We start from the raw sequence: 18,441 nt of genomic DNA on the forward strand, positions 1-18,441 counted from the left end.
GCTGACGAAGCTACCTACTTGAACTACTTCGACCTGAAAACATTCAGTGTCAAAAATTCGCAATAATAGAGGAAATCAGGAAAAATACTTTTTCACGGCACTGTATGTCACACATGAACATTATATGTTGCTTTAAAAAACTAACAAAACAATAGTTGTGGCACTGGCTAAGCACTTGATAACTTAGATGTAGTTTCTTTATCATAGTATAAACTTTGAGAGATTTCAGTCGTTTGTGCGTGACTTTAGTTTTTATGACTGTACCTCCCAAGCCTAAAGTCACTTTCCACAATAATTGTTTGTGCAGAAGTGAACTTACGCAGTGGCGCCTGATTCCCCGAAACCCTTAAAAGAAACACTATTGCCAGCATTCTAACCCACATGAGTCTCACAGGCCTTTCTGTATTCCCACAGCCAAACAGATTTTTATGTGTAGCACTGCAAAAAAAAGGTTGTCTTAAAGTACAGTATTACACCGAAAGCTACAGGACACAGTCCTTGTTTAACATAGACTTGTCTTTTTGTTCCTGAATGGGTCTCTGTGGGACAAACATCATACATGGTTTCTGTTCATATAAGCCTATTGCAGGCTGCAGTGCACATGGTCTCATGCGCACCTTTATTCTCCAGACAGCAGGGATGTACTACTTACGGCTTTAGGATGTCAACAACCTTTTGCACGTCTCTGTGCCTCCTGAGAGTCCTCATTTGTGTGGATTTGAAACGGAAGGTAATGTTTCAGTACCAGTTCAGCTTCGTTACCACCTTCGCAGCGTTTTCAGTTCCCTTCACTGACATTCAAGAGACATGTAGTGACTCTGTCATCAGTGCTCTGTAGCGATGAATGTATCCTAACTATTCCCCTAAACCTGACAGGGGTCATCAACACAGTCTAAACTAAAGCTGAGGTAGAAATGCTTTCTTAAAGTATGAAAACAAGCTTGGAACAGGAGATGCCTTTGCCTTACTTTACTGTAAAAACCAAATTTTAGGAAGAAGGAATGTTCAAGAAATCTAAGGGTAGTTAAACAATACTTGAGTATTTAAGACATTACACCGTGCCAGTAGTTAACAAATAGTATTACGAGCTAAGGTTTGTCAAATGACAGCAGAATGCTTCATTTCATTAATTACTCTCAGAATATAGTGGGGTCCACCTAAAACAAAAAAGGTTTCTAGTAATACTCCGAAGAATTTTCAACACAGAGCTGCTGTATCACTAGCCTGTTTTTCATATAATGCCTCCTGCGGTTGTAGTCGTACTATCAAATATTTTACCACTATTGTTATTTTATGCCTTTCATAATACACCATGCACCAATACAGTGAATTTAACGGAGAACACGACTAAGCTTCAAAGGCGGGAGTTGAAGGGTTGCCTGCCTGCCTTTCCACACCCTTCGTGGAGAATCCAAACTACTTGCTTTTCTTATTGCCAACAGCTACTGTGGGTTTTAGTCAAAACGCCACCGAGCTCCTTCGATTTGAAAGAGATCCTTTCGCACAGCTGGGAGGGTAACCGGTCGCGTCCTGTCGCTCCTCCTCGCCACTTGCGCTCACGGCTGCTTCTCAGCGCCGAGGAGGACGCCAGGTAGAGGGAGCTGTTTCGGTCCTTATTCTCTTTGTGTGTGTGTGTTTTTTTTAATTCCTCTCTGTCTGCCTTATTACAGATTTTTTTCAGCATTTCTATCCATGATGGCGGAGGACAGCGAATCTGCAGCCAGCCAGCAGAGTCTGGAGCTCGACGATCAGGATACTTGCGGCATTGACGGCGATAACGAGGAGGAAAATGAGCACATGCAAGGGTGAGGTTGCAGGAAAGCAATCTTTTTAACAACAAAGCGGAGCTCCGCGCACCTTTAACAGAACTGGCACAGCCAGGGGGTGTAGGAAAATAAAGCCCAGCAGCACACACAGCAATTCTCCAAAGGCCCATCGTAATTCTGAAAGGGAATGATTCGGTTTGCATTTATAATTTTCAGGACACTTTGAAATGAGGAAACGGGGGGTTTGAGTGTACATTTTTCATTTATATTGTTTTCTGCTCATGGGAATTAACCGTTTAAAGATCGCAATTCAAAACCTAGGAGACTGTCGTGTGTTTTGTCAGTGGATCTGTTCTGCTCCCAGGTTCACCTGACATTGTAAGGCTGCAGATGATCGCGGATCTTGGTTACCTATATTCTGCGTTTGTAAAGTTGTTTTTCAGCAGGGTAAGCATCACGATGTGGGAGTTGTGGACTGTGCGTTCTGTCTCGTTCATTCAGTGCTGACGCCAAAGGAAATGACAGGACAGCGGTACAGCCTGTTGTCAGGCAGACCGTAGCTTCACTCCTATAACAGCTATATATGATGTATTTGTGACTAAAAATGTTGATTTTCTAGTCAGTTCTAGAAGTGGGTTTGTTGTATGCAATCTGTTCTGTTCTCGCAATCCATCCAATTTGTGTCTACAGAATTAATTGGGGTGGTAGCACGTCTCTCACGATTCTGTAATGTGTTTCTATTGCATTCGCATGTTGCAAATTATAGGTGTTTCACACTTTTTATGCTTCTAAACACCTCTGTTTTTCCAGATAGAGTATAAGCAGATATTTGGGACGCATGCTGACAACGGGTCAGGAAAAACGCACAACTTGTGGGAATGGTTTTAATGGGTTCCGTTAACATAAGGCAGAAAGACTAAGGTTTAAGAGACTTTTTAAGACGGTTCTTGTAACCACTGAAGCTTGCAAGTAACAAGAGAAATGAGGACTATGCTGATATAACCACATCGGAACGTACAGTCCAATTCAGAAATGCTAAAAAAAAGTTTAAACTGTTACTCTTTCAAGGTCAGAAAGAACATGACCGCGATCGCTTCAGGTACTGTTTAGGATCCACATGAAGGACATGGTGTTCAAGTGTGGGTGCAATAACTGAGAAATGAAATTAGAGAAAAGAAAGCAGCGGTCCGTTTGTAAGAAAATATCATTTAAGCAATGCAGTCAACTAGATGTTTCTTGTGCTTATCAAGAAAATAACACCAGCTTCCGTAGTTTAATTGTTAAGAATAATCAGGTGGAAGACTGAAGCAGTGGGCAACACAATATTTTGGGTTTGTGGCAGTATCTGATGTATTAAAAGAAGACATGCACTGGGAAAGGGGATGTACATGTGCTTGAAACCAATAGTTGATGATTGACCACTTGTAAGATGAACTGTATTGCAGGATTAATGAGAGAATAATTAGTGAAGGATAAAGAAAAAAGTAATCTAGTTGAAGTAAAATTTGACAGATTGTTGTTTTTAAAGCGTTTTTTCAGTATTTCTGATTTCAGTCTTAGTGCGATTTTAAACACCAGTCTGCAACACGGTTAAGTTTTTTCGTCCTGCTGCTGTGATTATTCTGTACGTTCCCTGTTTTCATTTATTCTCCAGAGTTTATTTTTTACATTTCCCCCCAAAAAACCTGACTCTTTTTGTTGGGCAGCTGTTCTTTAGAAGTGAGATCCTATTAAAATAATACCAGAAGAAAAAACTTCTAGTAAATTCTTCCATGATTTTCTCTCACATTGGGCAATTACACAAGCACTGTAATGAATATACTGTAGATACATTTTAACTGTCATTGCAGTAGACAAGATTGAGAAATGTAAATTTATAAAGCCACATGTGAACTGAAAATCTAAAGACGGAAAAAAAAACCCTTTTGGTTATTTCTCTGAAGAAAAAACATTTTAAATACTTGTTTATATCTGTCAGATTACCGAACTCGACCCCTACCACTGGCTCACACTGATGTTTTTTTTTAAGTTGTATGTTATTTATCTTGCTGTTGCTGCTGCTGTTCTGTGTTTATGTGTTTGGTGTTTCCTTAATTGTCTTTGTATTGGAGCATACATCCAAATAAGCATTTCATTGCACTTGTGCATATGACAATAAACTGAACTGAACTTATATCTGGTTTAGAGCCTAGATGTACTGCATGATGACACCTATAATCTCTTCACCGAGTCACACCAGAAAATATTCTTGCAAGTCTTTTAAGGTCAAAAGAACTACTTGGCTAGTTATAACATCCCTGACAACCAGTTCACAAATATCTCCTGACCTTGAGAATGTTTACTTGTGTTTATCTCCTTTTTATTTCAAGTGAACTTAATTTGGTGGACGATACAAGCAGTCCACGATTTCCAGAACAGTGTCTCCACAGTTGCTCTGTCTGAAGAAATTCTTACTCCAGTTTTTCTTCTCTAAACAGCGTTTTGGGAACCTTTTTTTAACATAAGCAGTAAACACACTTATGTTACTGTTCTGAGCGTCCTCTTAATTTTTTTTTAGTCCTCTGGTCCTGCATGTCATCAGAGTGGCACTTGAAAACGGCTGGATTTCGGGTGAAATGCTTTCGACGCGCTTGGGGTTCTTTTTTTCTGGAAGAGAAGGAGTTATGCTCACCTAAACTTGTCTTTGTACCAGGAGTCCAGGGGGAGACCTGGGGGCAAAAAAGAAGAAGAAGAAGCAGAAGAGGAAGAAGGAAAAGCCCAGTTCTGGAGGAACTAAGTCAGACTCTGCCTCTGACTCTCAGGAAATAAAGGTGTTTGTATAGGCCATCTTTCTGAGTGTCAGAGCAAGGGCAAGTCAGACAGCTTAAAGGCCCTGAATGTTCAAGATTTTTTTTCCAAGTGTCCTAGTGCGTGTTCTTGTTTTGTTTTGTTTTTTTTGGGGGGGGTGGGCTTAATAGGTAATTGCTCTGATAAGTGAAATTAGCTCTTTGCAAGAATCCCCATAAGGAGTTGTGAGGACACTGTTTTTGAGAACCGGGGTTTGTTGATGGTGTTCAGCTGTGTAATTATTGACCTAAATGGGGAAAAAACTGAATGGAAAAAAAAGATCAAAGAGCTGGGTGTGGAACAAGAGATAAAGTAGAAGGCAAAAACTATTTAAACTTACTGGAGTAAGGTTAACTAGAAGTTCTGATGAGGCAGAGGCCATTTCTAGGTAGCATTTGTTTAATTTTGCCTTAGTTTTTTTCTTATTTGCAGGGAAAACTAGTATATACAGTGTGTATTGTTCCTATATGCAGAAAGAAACTTCATAGAGTTGAAAGTGGGCTTCACAAGCATGGTGTCTTCTTATCCACAGTAAAATAGACTGTTCATACTGTAAAGTTATGTATTTAATATTCTGTAGAAAGGAAGAACATGGCTTTTATAGGAAAACATCTTGCGCTGATATGTTGATTATGGAGAGCTGAACTCTAGACCTCCAGGCTTTGATGCTTGTGTCATTATTTTAAAACCTTCCCTCCTCACTGGTAAATATAAGGGATGGTAGGGCATTGTTCTTGTTTTTGTATAACCCATCGGCTACATTTTTTAGGTTGGTAATGAAGCACGTGCCAAGTGAATTAAAATGGCAGCTCTTGTTTTTCTCTGCGTCAGAACCCTGCTATCCCAATGCAAAAACTACAGGACATTCAGAGAGCCATGGAGCTGCTGTCGGCCTGCCAGGGGCCAGCCAAGAGCATCGACGAGGCCACCAAGCACAAGTACCAGTTCTGGGACACTCAGCCCGTCCCGAAGCTAAGTACGTTTTACCTAGAGAGCAGCTGGGGTAATTTTAAATACATCTAAATAAATAATAAAGAAAACTGGAAAATGCTTCCTTTAAAAGCTCTTCCATCCATCCACTTTCTAAGTAAGGGTCACAAGGGGGAGCTGGTGTATAGTACTCCACCGGATGGGTCACCAGGGACGAGACGTAGACAGAGATGCGCACACACTCACGCCAGGGCCGATTTTCCCACAAGACAGGACAAAACCAGTACCAGTACAAAACAGTACAGTACCAGTACAAAACAGACCAAAGGCAGTCCAGGACCTGTATGTCGTTGGGCTGTGTGAGGAAACCAGAGTACCCGGAGAAAACCCACATGAACACAGGGAGAACATAAAAACCCCATGAAAATACAGCCCCAGGCCCAGAATTGAACACTGGACCCCAGCACTGCAAGGCTGCAATGCTAACCACTGCACCAGTGTGCCAACCGTTAAAAGTTGTTCTGTTTTTTTAATTTTCTGTACATGTGACAGCTAGCAACACTTCATTTGCAAAAGCAAGCCCTCTAGCACATCTCTTGATCTTAATAAGTTAGTGAGTTGTTGTATACTGCAACCTTCAAGCCACTGATGGACTTCTTCCATCTTGTTTGGAGTAGTATCATTTTTTTGAGATAGTGTTTAAGATAGTGGCAAAGCCAACGGACAAACTGTCTAAGTGACTAAGAACAAACACAGTGAGCTATGAGAGGAAAGAACACAAAAACACTGCATGCTCCCTCCCAATAAGATACTGCCTCTATTTAAGTTTTTGTTCATTATACATCATTAATCCAGGACCAATGATGTTGATTGTTCACAAACATCTTAAATGAGCATATTCTCAGGGAAGTAAAAGAGATAAATGCTAAAATTGCATAATAAGTATGCTTATTTTTACTTTTTTCACTTTTCTATGTGCAATATGTATTGAAGGCTTAACTGCATGCATGCTTATTGTTACCTGTTCCTGCACTGGGGTAACTAGAATCTTTGCTGCGGAATATGACCCAGAACACGATGTCACCTCAGCTTACTACACTGCAGGAGACTTGCAGGTGTGATCCAGGACTTCATATATGTTCTGCTTAACGCCCAGGCTTGCAATCTGTTGCACGTAGGATGGGGTGTGATGTACAGTACCAGACCACAGTCTTCTTCTGTGCTTCCATTTTTGCCTTGTTCTAAAGGCTGCATAACTTGAGCTTCTGTAAAAATGAAAAAAGAAAGACTCTTTTTGTGCTTAACAGCCATTTTATTTTTCAGATGAAGTTGTCACAACCCACGGCCCCATTGAGCCAGACAAGGAAAACATTCGCCAGGAGCCATACTCTCTGCCACAGGGCTTTATGTGGGACACCTTGGACCTCAGCAATGCTGAAGTGGTGAGTGCTGCAGTTTGGCAGGACAGAGAAGCCTTCTAGGTGTTTGTTAGTGTCACAGCTGGCAGTTTTCTGCAGGTAAGAATCAGATTCCACACCCTGTTGCTGGCTGTTTAATCTGTAAATTGTTTAAAGCAACAGTGTTATGATTTATTACTTACTAGGGTTTCAGAAACTAGGGGGATAGGGGTTTTAGAAAAAATCTTTAGGATCATGGCTAATGATATTTGTATTCATTTAAATTTCTGATTTAATATTTGCTGGGATAGACCCCAGCTTCCCCTTGACCCTGAATGGGTAAAAAGCCATCAGAAAATTGATTAATTTTAATCAGATTCTTTACATTTTTTTAGTGTCCTCTACAAACAGCTGATTTTTACCCGAGCAAATGGGTTTGTAAAGAGCTCCTGAACAGACGAGCCAGATAGAAACATCAGCTCAGAGGAGAGTCTCTCTGTGTTGGGGGTCATTAAATATGTAATGAAGCTTAGCCAGCCTGGTGGTTTCACAAGCCCTGGTCTTGTCCTTCGCGACACTGACAGAGTGTTCAATAACACTGTCAGCACCACTGCTCTCAGCAGACCGTTCATGTTTTATTGATTGTTTTTTTACAATACTGAGCCTACACCTGTCATCTTTACCACAACACTCTGTGAGATAATGATGTGCCTTAAATGTGTATTTTACTGTCACGTTCACAGCTGAAGGAATTGTATACGCTGCTAAATGAAAATTATGTAGAAGATGATGACAACATGTTCAGATTCGATTACTCACCCAATTTTCTAAAATGGTACGTATTGAATCACAAGATTTTCAACCCCAGCTTGTATTGTGCTGGTCTGACATGGTGAAATTTGAATGTTACACCAGGGTAAAGTGTGGTTTGAGATTAAATGATTTCTGAACAGTACAGAAAAGGCATCACGTTCGATTTTAAGAACATGACTTTTAGTGGAGCCCTTGAAAATACTAAGTTTTATGGATTTCTGGTGTGATGTGTTATCACAATCCTTTCTGGAACTAAATGGGTATTGTAACGTTGCCATTGTAGTTAATACACTGATTTCATGAGTAACACTAATTTAGACACGGGTTTAGTAGATTACATAACTGCTAGCTCATTCAGGCATCTTATTTCTGCAGTAGGTTCTGTGACATGCTTTCGTGAAATGCCTTGTATTGATCAAGATTCTTCACTCACGGAAAACTGGGGATGAAATTTTAATAAGAAAAAAGTTAGTGGATAGGATATTGAATTCATCGTGTAAAAATCTAAGAAGTCAATGACGTGAATTTCTTATCAGGTTCAATACAACATAATCGCTGCAGTTTGTTTCCCCAAGCATTGTCATTTTGACTAACGTATGACACGTACAAGGATAGAGTCAAGTAATTAAAATTTAATCTGGTTGGCCCAGATTAAGAGCTTATGCTATTGATCTGCCCTTTTAAAGCTATTGACTTTTAATCCATTTGTGTGGTGTAAAATGCTGAGCTGCAGTCTGTACTTGCAGACATCCTTATCCTGTGAATACAGATGGGGGGTATTTAAGTGGTCTGAACAATGACATACTAGTTGTTCAGATCTGTCTTTTTATTTGAAATAGTTGAAGAAGGTGATGTCAGGTACCGTGATAGGTGTGTTCCGAGTGACTCATTGGTGCTTAGACTGGTGCCCTACAAAGCCAGTAAAACTAAAACTGCTTAAGGTCTTTACCTCATTTTGTAAAATACTTGTTTGCAATTAACTTTTAAAAAGAATGTTGAATACCTGTCTTGTAGGGAAGTTAAAAGTACCCTGTAAAATACAAAATTATGTATATAATGTTTTTACAACACTGAGCCTAAACCTGTCATCTTCACCACCACACTGTCCTAATACTTTACCACAACACTCTATATAATGTACAAATATATGATATATAGATTGATATAAGACACTTTTCAACTAATTAATTATTTTTTTTTAATTCGGAGAGCTCAGGGACATTATTAAACTAAAAGGGTGCTTTCCATCTATTCAGTGTGTTGTTTATTCAGTCAGGCTGCAGGCTTGTACTAGTTGAGAAGCTGGTCATTGCAAAATGCTTCTTAAGCACTTAAATAACTATCTGTGAATATATTGTAATATGTTGGTAGCGCGTTCTCATATGTTGGAACTAAAACTGGTGGCATTCACTTTTTTTGTTTGAGATTTTTTTGTTTTGGTCTTTCCTTCTGTGACAGCGTTTGCGGTTTGTCTTTCTCTGCAGGGCGCTGCGTCCTCCTGGCTGGTTACCGCAGTGGCATTGTGGTGTGCGAGTCTCTTCAAACAAGAAATTAGTGGGTTTTATCAGTGCCATTCCTGCTAATATTCGCATCTATGACACGTGAGTGAACCTATTCTGACAGCATTCTGCTGTAATTGCCTTAAGACAGCTGAGCGACATTGCAGTACTTCTGGAATGATACTGCAGCAGTTAGGAATTATACATTTGTTTAATCTTGGTGCTGTTGCTTTGTGTATCCATGGCAACTTCGCTGTGTTTTTGTTTTAGCTTTATTACCTGAGCTCTCAATTACAGCGTGTAGTCTAAGATCAGAACAGAATAATGGGTCACAGTTAGCCTCAAGGACCTTTAAATGAAAGTCATCTACTTAGAGAAATCGTGGGTCATTTTTATGAGAAAAATTAAAAATAGAGCACTTTTTTTGGCTGCACTGCATGGAAGCTCTGAGGCTGATCGATAAGACGGGTAACTGGAGTGGACATGTCAGAACTGTAGGAACTGTGCCTTTTCTCCCCCCCCCAGTGTGAAGAAGATGGTGGAGATCAATTTCCTGTGTGTTCACAAGAAGCTGCGATCGAAGCGCGTGGCCCCCGTGCTGATCCGGGAGATTACTCGGAGAGTGAACCTGGAGGGGATATTCCAAGCGGTGTACACCGCAGGAGTCGTGCTTCCTAAGCCAGTCTCCACCTGCAGGTGAGGCACTGTCACCAACGGGCCTTGTAGGAATTTTCCCGTGTGGGGGAGCCTTTGTCACTTCATATTAAGCGATGACACTGGGTTTCCACCTATTTCTCTCCTGAAGGAATCAAGCTTTTCAAACCAGGACTGAGCATGAGATAGGCATATTGTATTGACAAGCCGGATTTAACTAAATTTTTTTACGGTCTAAGGAAGAATGCACCAGTGTTGTGTCTAGTGGGCGAAGCCCTTTCTTACATTTTGAATCGCCAGTTATTTGTGTTCAGTCCACCCAGTAGCCAGCTGTGTTTTATTATGTTTTGACCTCAGACCGGTGAGAATGAGGAATTGTGGGAAGTGTAGAAAGATCCACTCCACCCTGCCCACAATCGAGCCGCTCCTCTCCTAATACATGCAGGAACCTCCAGGAGGCTACAGGGGTCGCTGTTTCGCTGAGAGAGCCCCGGCTGGCTAATCCCAGTCACAGTCGGCTAGTGGCGTGACCTAGGCTCGAACCTGTAATCATAGACCGCGACTTGTTCTCGGTCGGTCACCGTTACCAAGGAGACGCTTTACAGTTCAGACACTAGTCGTCGAACTGAATGTTCTACGGAGGAATTGTGTGTGGGAGGGATAATAGACAGGTTGATAAAATGATATACTAATGGTTCACATTGCACTCTTTTTGTTCGTCTGAATGATGGCCTTTTTGTAAAGCCCGTAACCATAGGTGGTTTTAAGTTATTCATCTTACTGGAGAAATAAGGAGCTTTCCAAAAAGATTTCAAACCTCGTATCTCTTTTTCTGCTTAAAGCTGTCTGTTCTGTGCACAGGTATTGGCATCGATCTCTAAACCCAAGGAAACTAGTAGAAGTCAAGTTCTCCCATTTGAGCAGAAATATGACATTGCAGAGAACCATGAAGCTCTACAGGTTACCAGACGTATGTTTTTTTTCCTTTTCACTCCCTGCTCCGTGTTGTTTTTCCATCACATTTATTTATGTTGTTTATATTTTTAATTGAACAAGAAAAATAGACAACATAAAAACGTAAACGTTAAGCACACTTAGAGTCTACTTTAGGAAGTGTATTGAAGTTCCCTCTTAACCATGCATCACCGCAATCACATCATTCTCTTGAGAAGTCAGTCTTATTGTTTCCAATCTTGCTTTATTGATTTTTCACCAGACTTAATATTAAACTATATGAAGACTATACTTTTCTTAAAGTGTTCCCTCTTAATGACATGCATATATAGGATTTACAGAAAAAAAATCACTTAATTTTTAGTTTACAGTTTTAATTTTTTGTTTTGTGACATTGCTTACTTTAAATTGTAATAACATCTTACATTTTTAATGAACTGAAGGACACCACGCAGTGTTTTATGCTTTTTTGATACTCTAATTATTGTACTTGTTAAACACTGAATTTCACTTAGCTAAACTTCCCAGTTAAGGTTTTTCTCGCTTCCAGGCTACCAAAACTGCTGGTTTACGAGCGATGGAGAAGAAAGATGTTAAACAAGTCCAACAGCTGCTTGAAAACTACCTGCAGCAGTTTCATTTAGGGCCAGTTATGGATGAAGAAGAGGTATTGCACTGGTTCTTACCACAAGAGAACATTATAGATACTTACGTAGTGGAGGTAAGAATTTAGTGCAAATTCTGCTGCAGTAGGCTCTGTAACTATTGTCTAATTGCTGCCCAACACATAGAGCTGCATTTCTAAAGATATTGTTGCAGTGTATTCATTTCGAAATGGTCCTTTAAATAAATACTTCTACAACTTTTTAAACACAAAAAAAATATTATATCTTTATTGCACAGCTTTTAAAACAGGGGGGTCATTTTGACTTATCTAATGGCCACTACAGAGTTATATTGAGGCATCTTGCTGTTCCAGGTATTTTTTCTCCAATCCACATAGTGCCTTCATGTATCTAATACTCAAAGACTTATTTTCACAAAATAAGTGGCCAATTCTTTGTCATATTCCCACCTGGTTTGGAATAGCTAGTTTTGTGTTTCTTGCATCTCATGGAGGAATTCGAAAGTGTGGCCAGATTTCTCGATCAAGTCCACCTTTGAGCAGCTCATCTTTTAATATGTCAATGGCCCTGTTCGTAGATGATTGGAGGAGAGGTGTCCCCCCACTGACAGCATCACAAGCCAGCAGGTGTCTGGGAGACTACAGGAACTGAGAACAGACAGCCCACGCCAATAAATCGCACCTTATCCTGGGCAGCACTCAGCCAGAAGAATCACAGCCACAGCTAGCCAGTGATATGACCAAGGCTCGAACCCGCATTTCTGGATCATACAGCTCAGCCTGCGCTCAGGCGAGCATTTCTGTCGGTTGAGCCACTCGAGACCCCTTAAAAACTTCTGACATATGCTTTGATTCTGGGTACAACTTTTCTGAGATTGCTTCCTTAAGATGCGGTTGAATTCTGTTTCAGGTGTGGAAAGTTCAAGACTTACAGTACCACAGATGCATGCGGTGCTATCGGTGTGAATCTTTTTTATGTATCCTCTGTAGCACAGAGGACTGTGCTTCCACAATGTGAATCTATTCAGAAGGCTGAAGCTGCCCCTTTCTCTTGTTCACAGGGCCCTGGAGGTGTATTAACGGACTTCACCAGCTTCTATACCCTTCCCTCTACAGTTATGCATCATCCTATTCACAAGAGCCTAAAGGCAGCTTACTCCTTCTACAATGTGCACACAGGAACACCTCTCATGGACCTGATCAACGATGCTCTCATCCTTGCTAAACTGGTACGCCACAGTTTGATTCTCTCACCAGATGTTTCCATGTGTCTTTAAGAGTGGTGTGGAGGCTAACACAACCACCCTTATATAGAGCCCAGTGCCAAACAGTTAAACTCATGCAGTAATGCCACTGGTATCCTAATACTATATGATATTCTCTGATTTTCTCTTTATTTCGACAGAAAGGGTTTGATGTGTTCAATGCACTGGATTTAATGGAGAACAAGACATTCCTCGAAAAGCTGAAATTTGGTATAGGGGATGGCAATTTGCAGTATTATTTGTACAACTGGAAGTGTCCTCCAATGGACCCAGAAAAGGTAAGTAAGGCTGCAGAGCCGTTCCTCTATGCAGGTAGTGATTAGTGCAAAATGGATGACATTTTGTAGCAGTTGTCCAGTTGCAGTGCATTAGGAATAAAGACTAAATTTACAGTGTGTAGGACTTAAAAAGCTAATGTCCAGAATTGAGTGGATTGGGTTCTGGTCTTTTCACTGGGAGGTTGTGGGTCAAAATCTTGAGTAAGGCCCTGCTATTGTTTCCTTGAGTGAGGTACTTCACTCAGGTAAGACAAAGAGGATGGCCAGCTGTCTTAACTGTAAGCTGCTACAGATAAAACTTCATAATAAGATTGAGTTCCAACTGAAATATCAGGTTTAATGCACTTTACTGTCAAGATAGAATAAAATACAGGCTTATCAGAATTTGTTACAAAGCAAGTTCTGGAATGAGGCTTTGTTTGTTTTGACAAACAATTTCATATTTAAAGCTTTGCAAACCTCAAAGCCTGGTTTCATTTATCTTTTAATGAATAAAGATAGATTGAGTTATCTGTTTTTAAGAGACATAGCATATTTTAATCAACCACTTGGTAAATGTCAGAATTTAAAGAGTTGGCACCAGTATAGGCGACTATTAATACCAGGCATGATCACCTCATACCTGATATTATCAGTGTTAAACACCTCATGCCCTGGAATACATAGAAGTACAATTGTTCTCAAATGCTTTTCAGTTCAGACTGGAGGGCACACTGTAAATTCCCATACCTGTATTGACAGACATCTTCCATATAATGAAAGGGGTGAAATTTAAAGTAGGACTTTTCTGAAATGATCTAATGTGAAATATAAACATATGTAATGTTTATAATTTTGGAACTGTTGTAGATTCCATCATAGTGAAAGATGGCTTTTCTCTTCCAGGTCGGTCTTGTACTACAGTAACCTGTTTGTTTAGAGTTGCTACTCAACAACAGCGTGAACCGGAGATATACTTTAACATCTGATCTCTGAACGTGGATTTGCTTCGAGGAAGAAGCTCGCAAACCTGAAACAATCAAGTGAATGGAAACCATCACTTCAAATTGTTCTCCTAGGTCTCGCTTATTTAACATGAGAACGTTGTTTCAGATCACGTAGAAGTGATGTCTTTCAACCATTTACATCCTGAATGTGAAACCATACAGACTGCTTGAGACTGAATTTCATAAATATATTTTGTCCATCCGGTAAAGAAATGGGAGTTTCTTTCATTGTCTTAAAATCACATAGACAGACATACACGCACACTTGCATACTCCTTATCAGTGTCAGGAGGTTTTTTTTTAAGAAAAACAAAGCTGTTTTGTCATTCTTTTTGTACGACAGAGGTGCAATGGTCTATGTTTGAAGGAGAAATTGTTACTGATTCCTAGTTTAATGCCAGCTTGATATTTGTTGATGTTTTGTGGGTTTTATTGAAAACTGATATCCAAAGTTTTTTCCTTACTACCTTTAATGTCATGGACTTTGGAGTTTAAATGAGGAGTAAATATGAGAAGAGTGGGATTTTGTACAGTTGCATAAGAATGTATTGCCTGTGTTCTAGATCCTTATGAGCCAAGAATCCTTTAACTTTCAGATGCTTTTTTCAAAGCTTGTGAATTTTCTGTTTTTGAGTGGAGTAGTAGGTAATTTGAGAACAACTGAAGACAGTTCTTAACATTTCTACCCCATTTTAAATGATAAATATTTATGGTAACCTGGGACTGTACTACTTTGTGTTTGCATGGAGCAGACACATTTTAAGCACTGTAGTATACAAAAGTTGTGATATTTAGAAATTGCATTTTATTTCCAATATACAGTATCTAGTATGGTAATACCCATTTGCTGACAGACCCATCACAGAGGGTAATTTTCACATTTGATTTTTATTAATTAAAATGTTTTTCGTATTTAAAAGAAATAAGTAATTATTGTTCAACAAGCATAATGCTATGTCCTCATTATATTGAAAAGCACGTAATGCAGTGTCCTATCACAAATCTACCTATTCCTCCCTGTTTTCGTTTTCTTTGAAGTACCTGTTATAGGTATTTTCAGTTCCTACAATTACCTGTCCTTGGAAAAAGGTCTTCAGTAGTAATTTTTTATTGATCTTGTTTTTTTTTACAAATCAAAATACGAGAATGCCCCTCATCTGAATGAATGAGTATTCTAGCTTGCTGCAGCAGCCTTTGATGTCCCTTTAATTCTGATTCAGATTGCTTTTTACTTGAAGATCTGCTTTAAACGTGATTGAAGTGGTTTTGTGAAAATGTGCTGTGTCTCAGGCTGTCTCAAAGTTCTATGCCATAAAACGACTTCTGAGACCAGGAAAGCTGCTCTGTTGTATGAGCAGGGCTTCCTTCAGGATTTTAAATGAATATATTCTGTACTGATAACATCTTACACCATGGCAGCCTTTAAAAATGTGGACATCTGTGTTCCTGTTTGTTTGATCTGGGGTGGTAGGGGGGAGAAAAGTGTTTATTGCTTTTGTTTGCTTTATGAATCCTAACATTCAAATTTGCTTGAATCTGTACAAATATTTTGAAATCTATTTGGAAGTCTTTGGGATTAATTTGATTGCGCCCAGTGGAGCAGAAAACCCAAAGTGCTTCAATGTTTTAAATGAGAAGCAGCAGGTTATTTTACGGAAAACTTATTTTATTAAAGCCAGTAACAATTTGTGAAAGAACTAAAGGGCACGAACCAGCACCGTTTAACATGACTATCATCCAGATAACTTATTGTTTGAAATACATGTTAAGGTTTACCAGCATGGATATTTGATTGAATAAATTCATCCAAACCTTAAAGGTCTTTTTTCTGTGGTGAGTATATATCGTACCAATGGACAAAAATAATAAAACATTTCAACACTGTAAGTGATACAGCACATTCTCTTTATGAATATTTGCTATTCACTTGTGGGAAAATGTTTTTTTTTATGTTTTATACAGTAATGGTTAGCATATCTAATATGCATATAGATGCCATCTGAAATGTAGGTGACCTTAACCATTTTATAAGGAAAGTATGATAAAAAACAGCATTTCTTCTTGGCTGAAAAATTAAAACTGAACCAAACCTGAAGGTGTAGTTGAAACAAATGTTTCAAAACTTGGTTGCTGGCAAATACATTTCAAACTAAACTGCTGTAAAAGGCTGCCCTGCATGCAGAGAAGAAGTGTCAAATGTAGAGTTATGTACATGTAAGGGAGTAACATACACAACCTACACTGCAGCTTTTGTCGGATGGTGCATTCCCTATCTAAACATCTCGCAAGATACCCAAGGACCAGAGCTGCCCACTATGTTTACCCCATGGCCAACAGAAAGCAGTAAAATATTATTTGAGATAAGTCTAAAATTTGAAGTCTTGTAAACAACACTGAAATCTTTTTGCTCCCGTTTGCAGCCACCAAAGTAGTTTCCTCAATCAGGGTCTCCTCTGTTTCATTCTTAACTCGGAAATCACCAGCTTTTACACTTGTTCCAAACATGGCAGACATTGGCATTCAGCCTGAATTTGGACAATAATGCCCCAAAAGCTCACTTCTAGCCCTTTAGCTTCTGACTGGTTTTCCGCTTCGGTTTGCGAGTCTTATTAGGATTGGGAATCACTTTTCTTATTTTAAGAGGTTGTAGGGATGCCAGCGTAGTGGTCCCAAGCTGCTCCTCCACCTCTGGGCTGCACACATCGACCTTCCGTTTCCGGCTGGTGGCGGGTTCGCTCTCCGCGCGCTCCCCTGAGGGGGCCTGCTCCGCGGCAGCCTTCGTCTCGGCTCGAGCTGGAATCCACGACGCCTGGAACGGAGGTACTTTTGGAGTTATGGCTCTGACTTCGTCGCCAAAGGTCTCCGAGTCCCTCTTGAAGCCCAGGGCAAGGATGCACTTCAGGCCTAGAAGGGAGGCTATGTTCTCGCTGAGACGGGGCACCTGACAAGCTGGCACTGCCCTGGTCTCGCTGAGTGGAATCAGGTGATTGGTCATGTGGTTGGGCTTGGCAGACTTGCAAACCAGCACCAAGCAAAGCTCATTCCTCTCCAAGGCCCTGGTTACTTCATTGATGCCTATTGCAAGCTGTTGTCTAAGAGCAGGATCAGTCCATCCTTGCTGCTTAAAATCTGGAGGACCGGCAATCTCTCCCTCTGCTTTCGGGGGAGGCTCGGTGACGGGCTTTTCGGTACTGGGCTTTGGCTTTTTTTTGCGCCACTTCCGTATCTTCCTAGCCTCCTCTTTCTTCTGCAGCCCAAGCTTCTTGAACTTCTCCTGCAGGACTTGTAGAACAAAATGCATGTCTTCTCCCCCCAGCGGGCTCCATTGCAAGGTGTAAGGGTTATTGAGAGAGGTTTTAGCAGGGACGGGTTTTTTCTTACGTATTCCTTTGCCTGCTGTCGACATTGTTGACGTCAGGAAATGCTAAAACAAATCAAAGGAAACAGAACAGTGTAAGAGCAGCTGACTGATGCCCGTATCTCCCTCTCTTTTAAACTGTTATAGAAAAGAATCAAGTATCATCATTTCTTTTCCTTGTACTGCTGTTTGCGATGAGAGGACTGGCCACAGCATTTGCTCAAAATCGCAAGCTAGAGCAGTGTACTTTTTCTAAAAAAAACATTATCGGATTTAAAACACGTGACAGGCGTGAACTGCAGTATTATTGAGCGCAGGTTTTACACGATTCAAAACTTGTTCACAGCTCTCCACTTCTTAACAGTCGTAAAGGACACATATGTAAGTTACTAGTTACAACCACTTCAGTTTAAAAATGTAAATTACACGACTACTTACAGATATCTATCCCCAAACGTAACTTACTAACGAAGATACGTAGGGAATTTTTCCTTTACTTTACGCATTTCTCATAAAAAATAAAGACACGATATCGTGAAGGAAATAGTGACTCTCAATGAACCTCGCGGAATTTTAAGGTGAACCTGATCTTTGCCAACACCGTGATGCAGAGCCGTTTCTGGTCTGATAGTTTTCTTACTGATTTGAAATAAATAAATGTAACCCCCTAACGCTGATGTTATCAAACATATTGGTAAAGATAAACACTTAGAAAATGAAAACCGTTTACTTACACGCTCCTACGCGAATAAAAATTACAGCCGCGAACACATACACGCCTACATCAAGGGCGCAGCCATATTGTTTTGGATTGAATAACTTTATTGTTCTCCTGTGCTCTACCGTTTGTATGCCCGCAAAATGAAAGGGTGTCCTAAAAAGCCATATATGCATTTTTTTTTAACCGCGGACTTTGTTTTGAAATCAAATCAGAGGTGGGGAAACTCACTTCAAATTAACAGTATCTAATTATTGTGTGTTAACGCAGTCACAGCGGAGAGCTACAGCTATCTCGCCTGGTTCTTACACGAAACGTGCTCTGCGGTGCCGAGAAAGCCAGACCTGCTGGAGACCGCGCAGTATGTCCACG

General features: G+C 40.2%; 2 protein-coding genes across 2 annotated transcripts; one reads left to right on the plus strand and one right to left on the minus strand.

The window, feature by feature from the left end:
* The first annotated feature begins 1,402 nt into the window (after positions 1-1,402).
* On the plus strand, positions 1,403-15,811 carry nmt2 (N-myristoyltransferase 2). Its single transcript, XM_006636006.3, has 13 exons — positions 1,403-1,591; positions 1,671-1,805; positions 4,459-4,576; positions 5,424-5,568; positions 6,846-6,964; positions 7,663-7,754; positions 9,217-9,333; positions 9,757-9,927; positions 10,747-10,855; positions 11,390-11,560; positions 12,526-12,693; positions 12,870-13,007; positions 13,893-15,811. Exons 2-13 carry the CDS (start codon positions 1,693-1,695, stop codon positions 13,911-13,913), a joined length of 1,482 nt encoding a protein of 493 aa, XP_006636069.1. The 5' UTR covers positions 1,403-1,591; positions 1,671-1,692; the 3' UTR covers positions 13,914-15,811.
* rpp38 (ribonuclease P/MRP 38 subunit) lies at positions 15,639-18,181 on the minus strand. The gene is made up of 2 exons (XM_015357964.2): positions 18,086-18,181; positions 15,639-17,417 (listed from the first exon to the last, which is right to left on the minus strand). Exon 2 carries the CDS (start codon positions 17,397-17,399, stop codon positions 16,554-16,556), a length of 846 nt encoding a protein of 281 aa, XP_015213450.2. The 5' UTR covers positions 17,400-17,417; positions 18,086-18,181; the 3' UTR covers positions 15,639-16,553.
* Between the last annotated feature and the right edge of the window lie 260 nt (positions 18,182-18,441).

This window comes from Lepisosteus oculatus, chromosome 10 (assembly GCF_040954835.1).
Source record: "Lepisosteus oculatus isolate fLepOcu1 chromosome 10, fLepOcu1.hap2, whole genome shotgun sequence".
NCBI lineage: Eukaryota > Metazoa > Chordata > Actinopteri > Semionotiformes > Lepisosteidae > Lepisosteus > Lepisosteus oculatus.

What these genes read in the sequence shown, in the direction of transcription:
- nmt2 (XM_006636006.3), top strand. Translation starts at nt 1,693, where the DNA reads ATGATGGCGGAGGACAGCGAATCTGCAGCCAGCCAGCAGAGTCTGGAG. An exon ending in AATATTCGCATCTATGACAC is followed by an intron (nt 9,334 to 9,756) that starts GTGAGTGAACCT and finishes TCCCCCCCCCAG; the next exon opens with TGTGAAGAAGATGGTGGAGA. An exon ending in CTCCAATGGACCCAGAAAAG is followed by an intron (nt 13,008 to 13,892) that starts GTAAGTAAGGCT and finishes TTTCTCTTCCAG; the next exon opens with GTCGGTCTTGTACTACAGTA.
- rpp38 (XM_015357964.2), bottom strand. Translation starts at nt 17,399, where the DNA reads ATGTCGACAGCAGGCAAAGGAATACGTAAGAAAAAACCCGTCCCTGCT.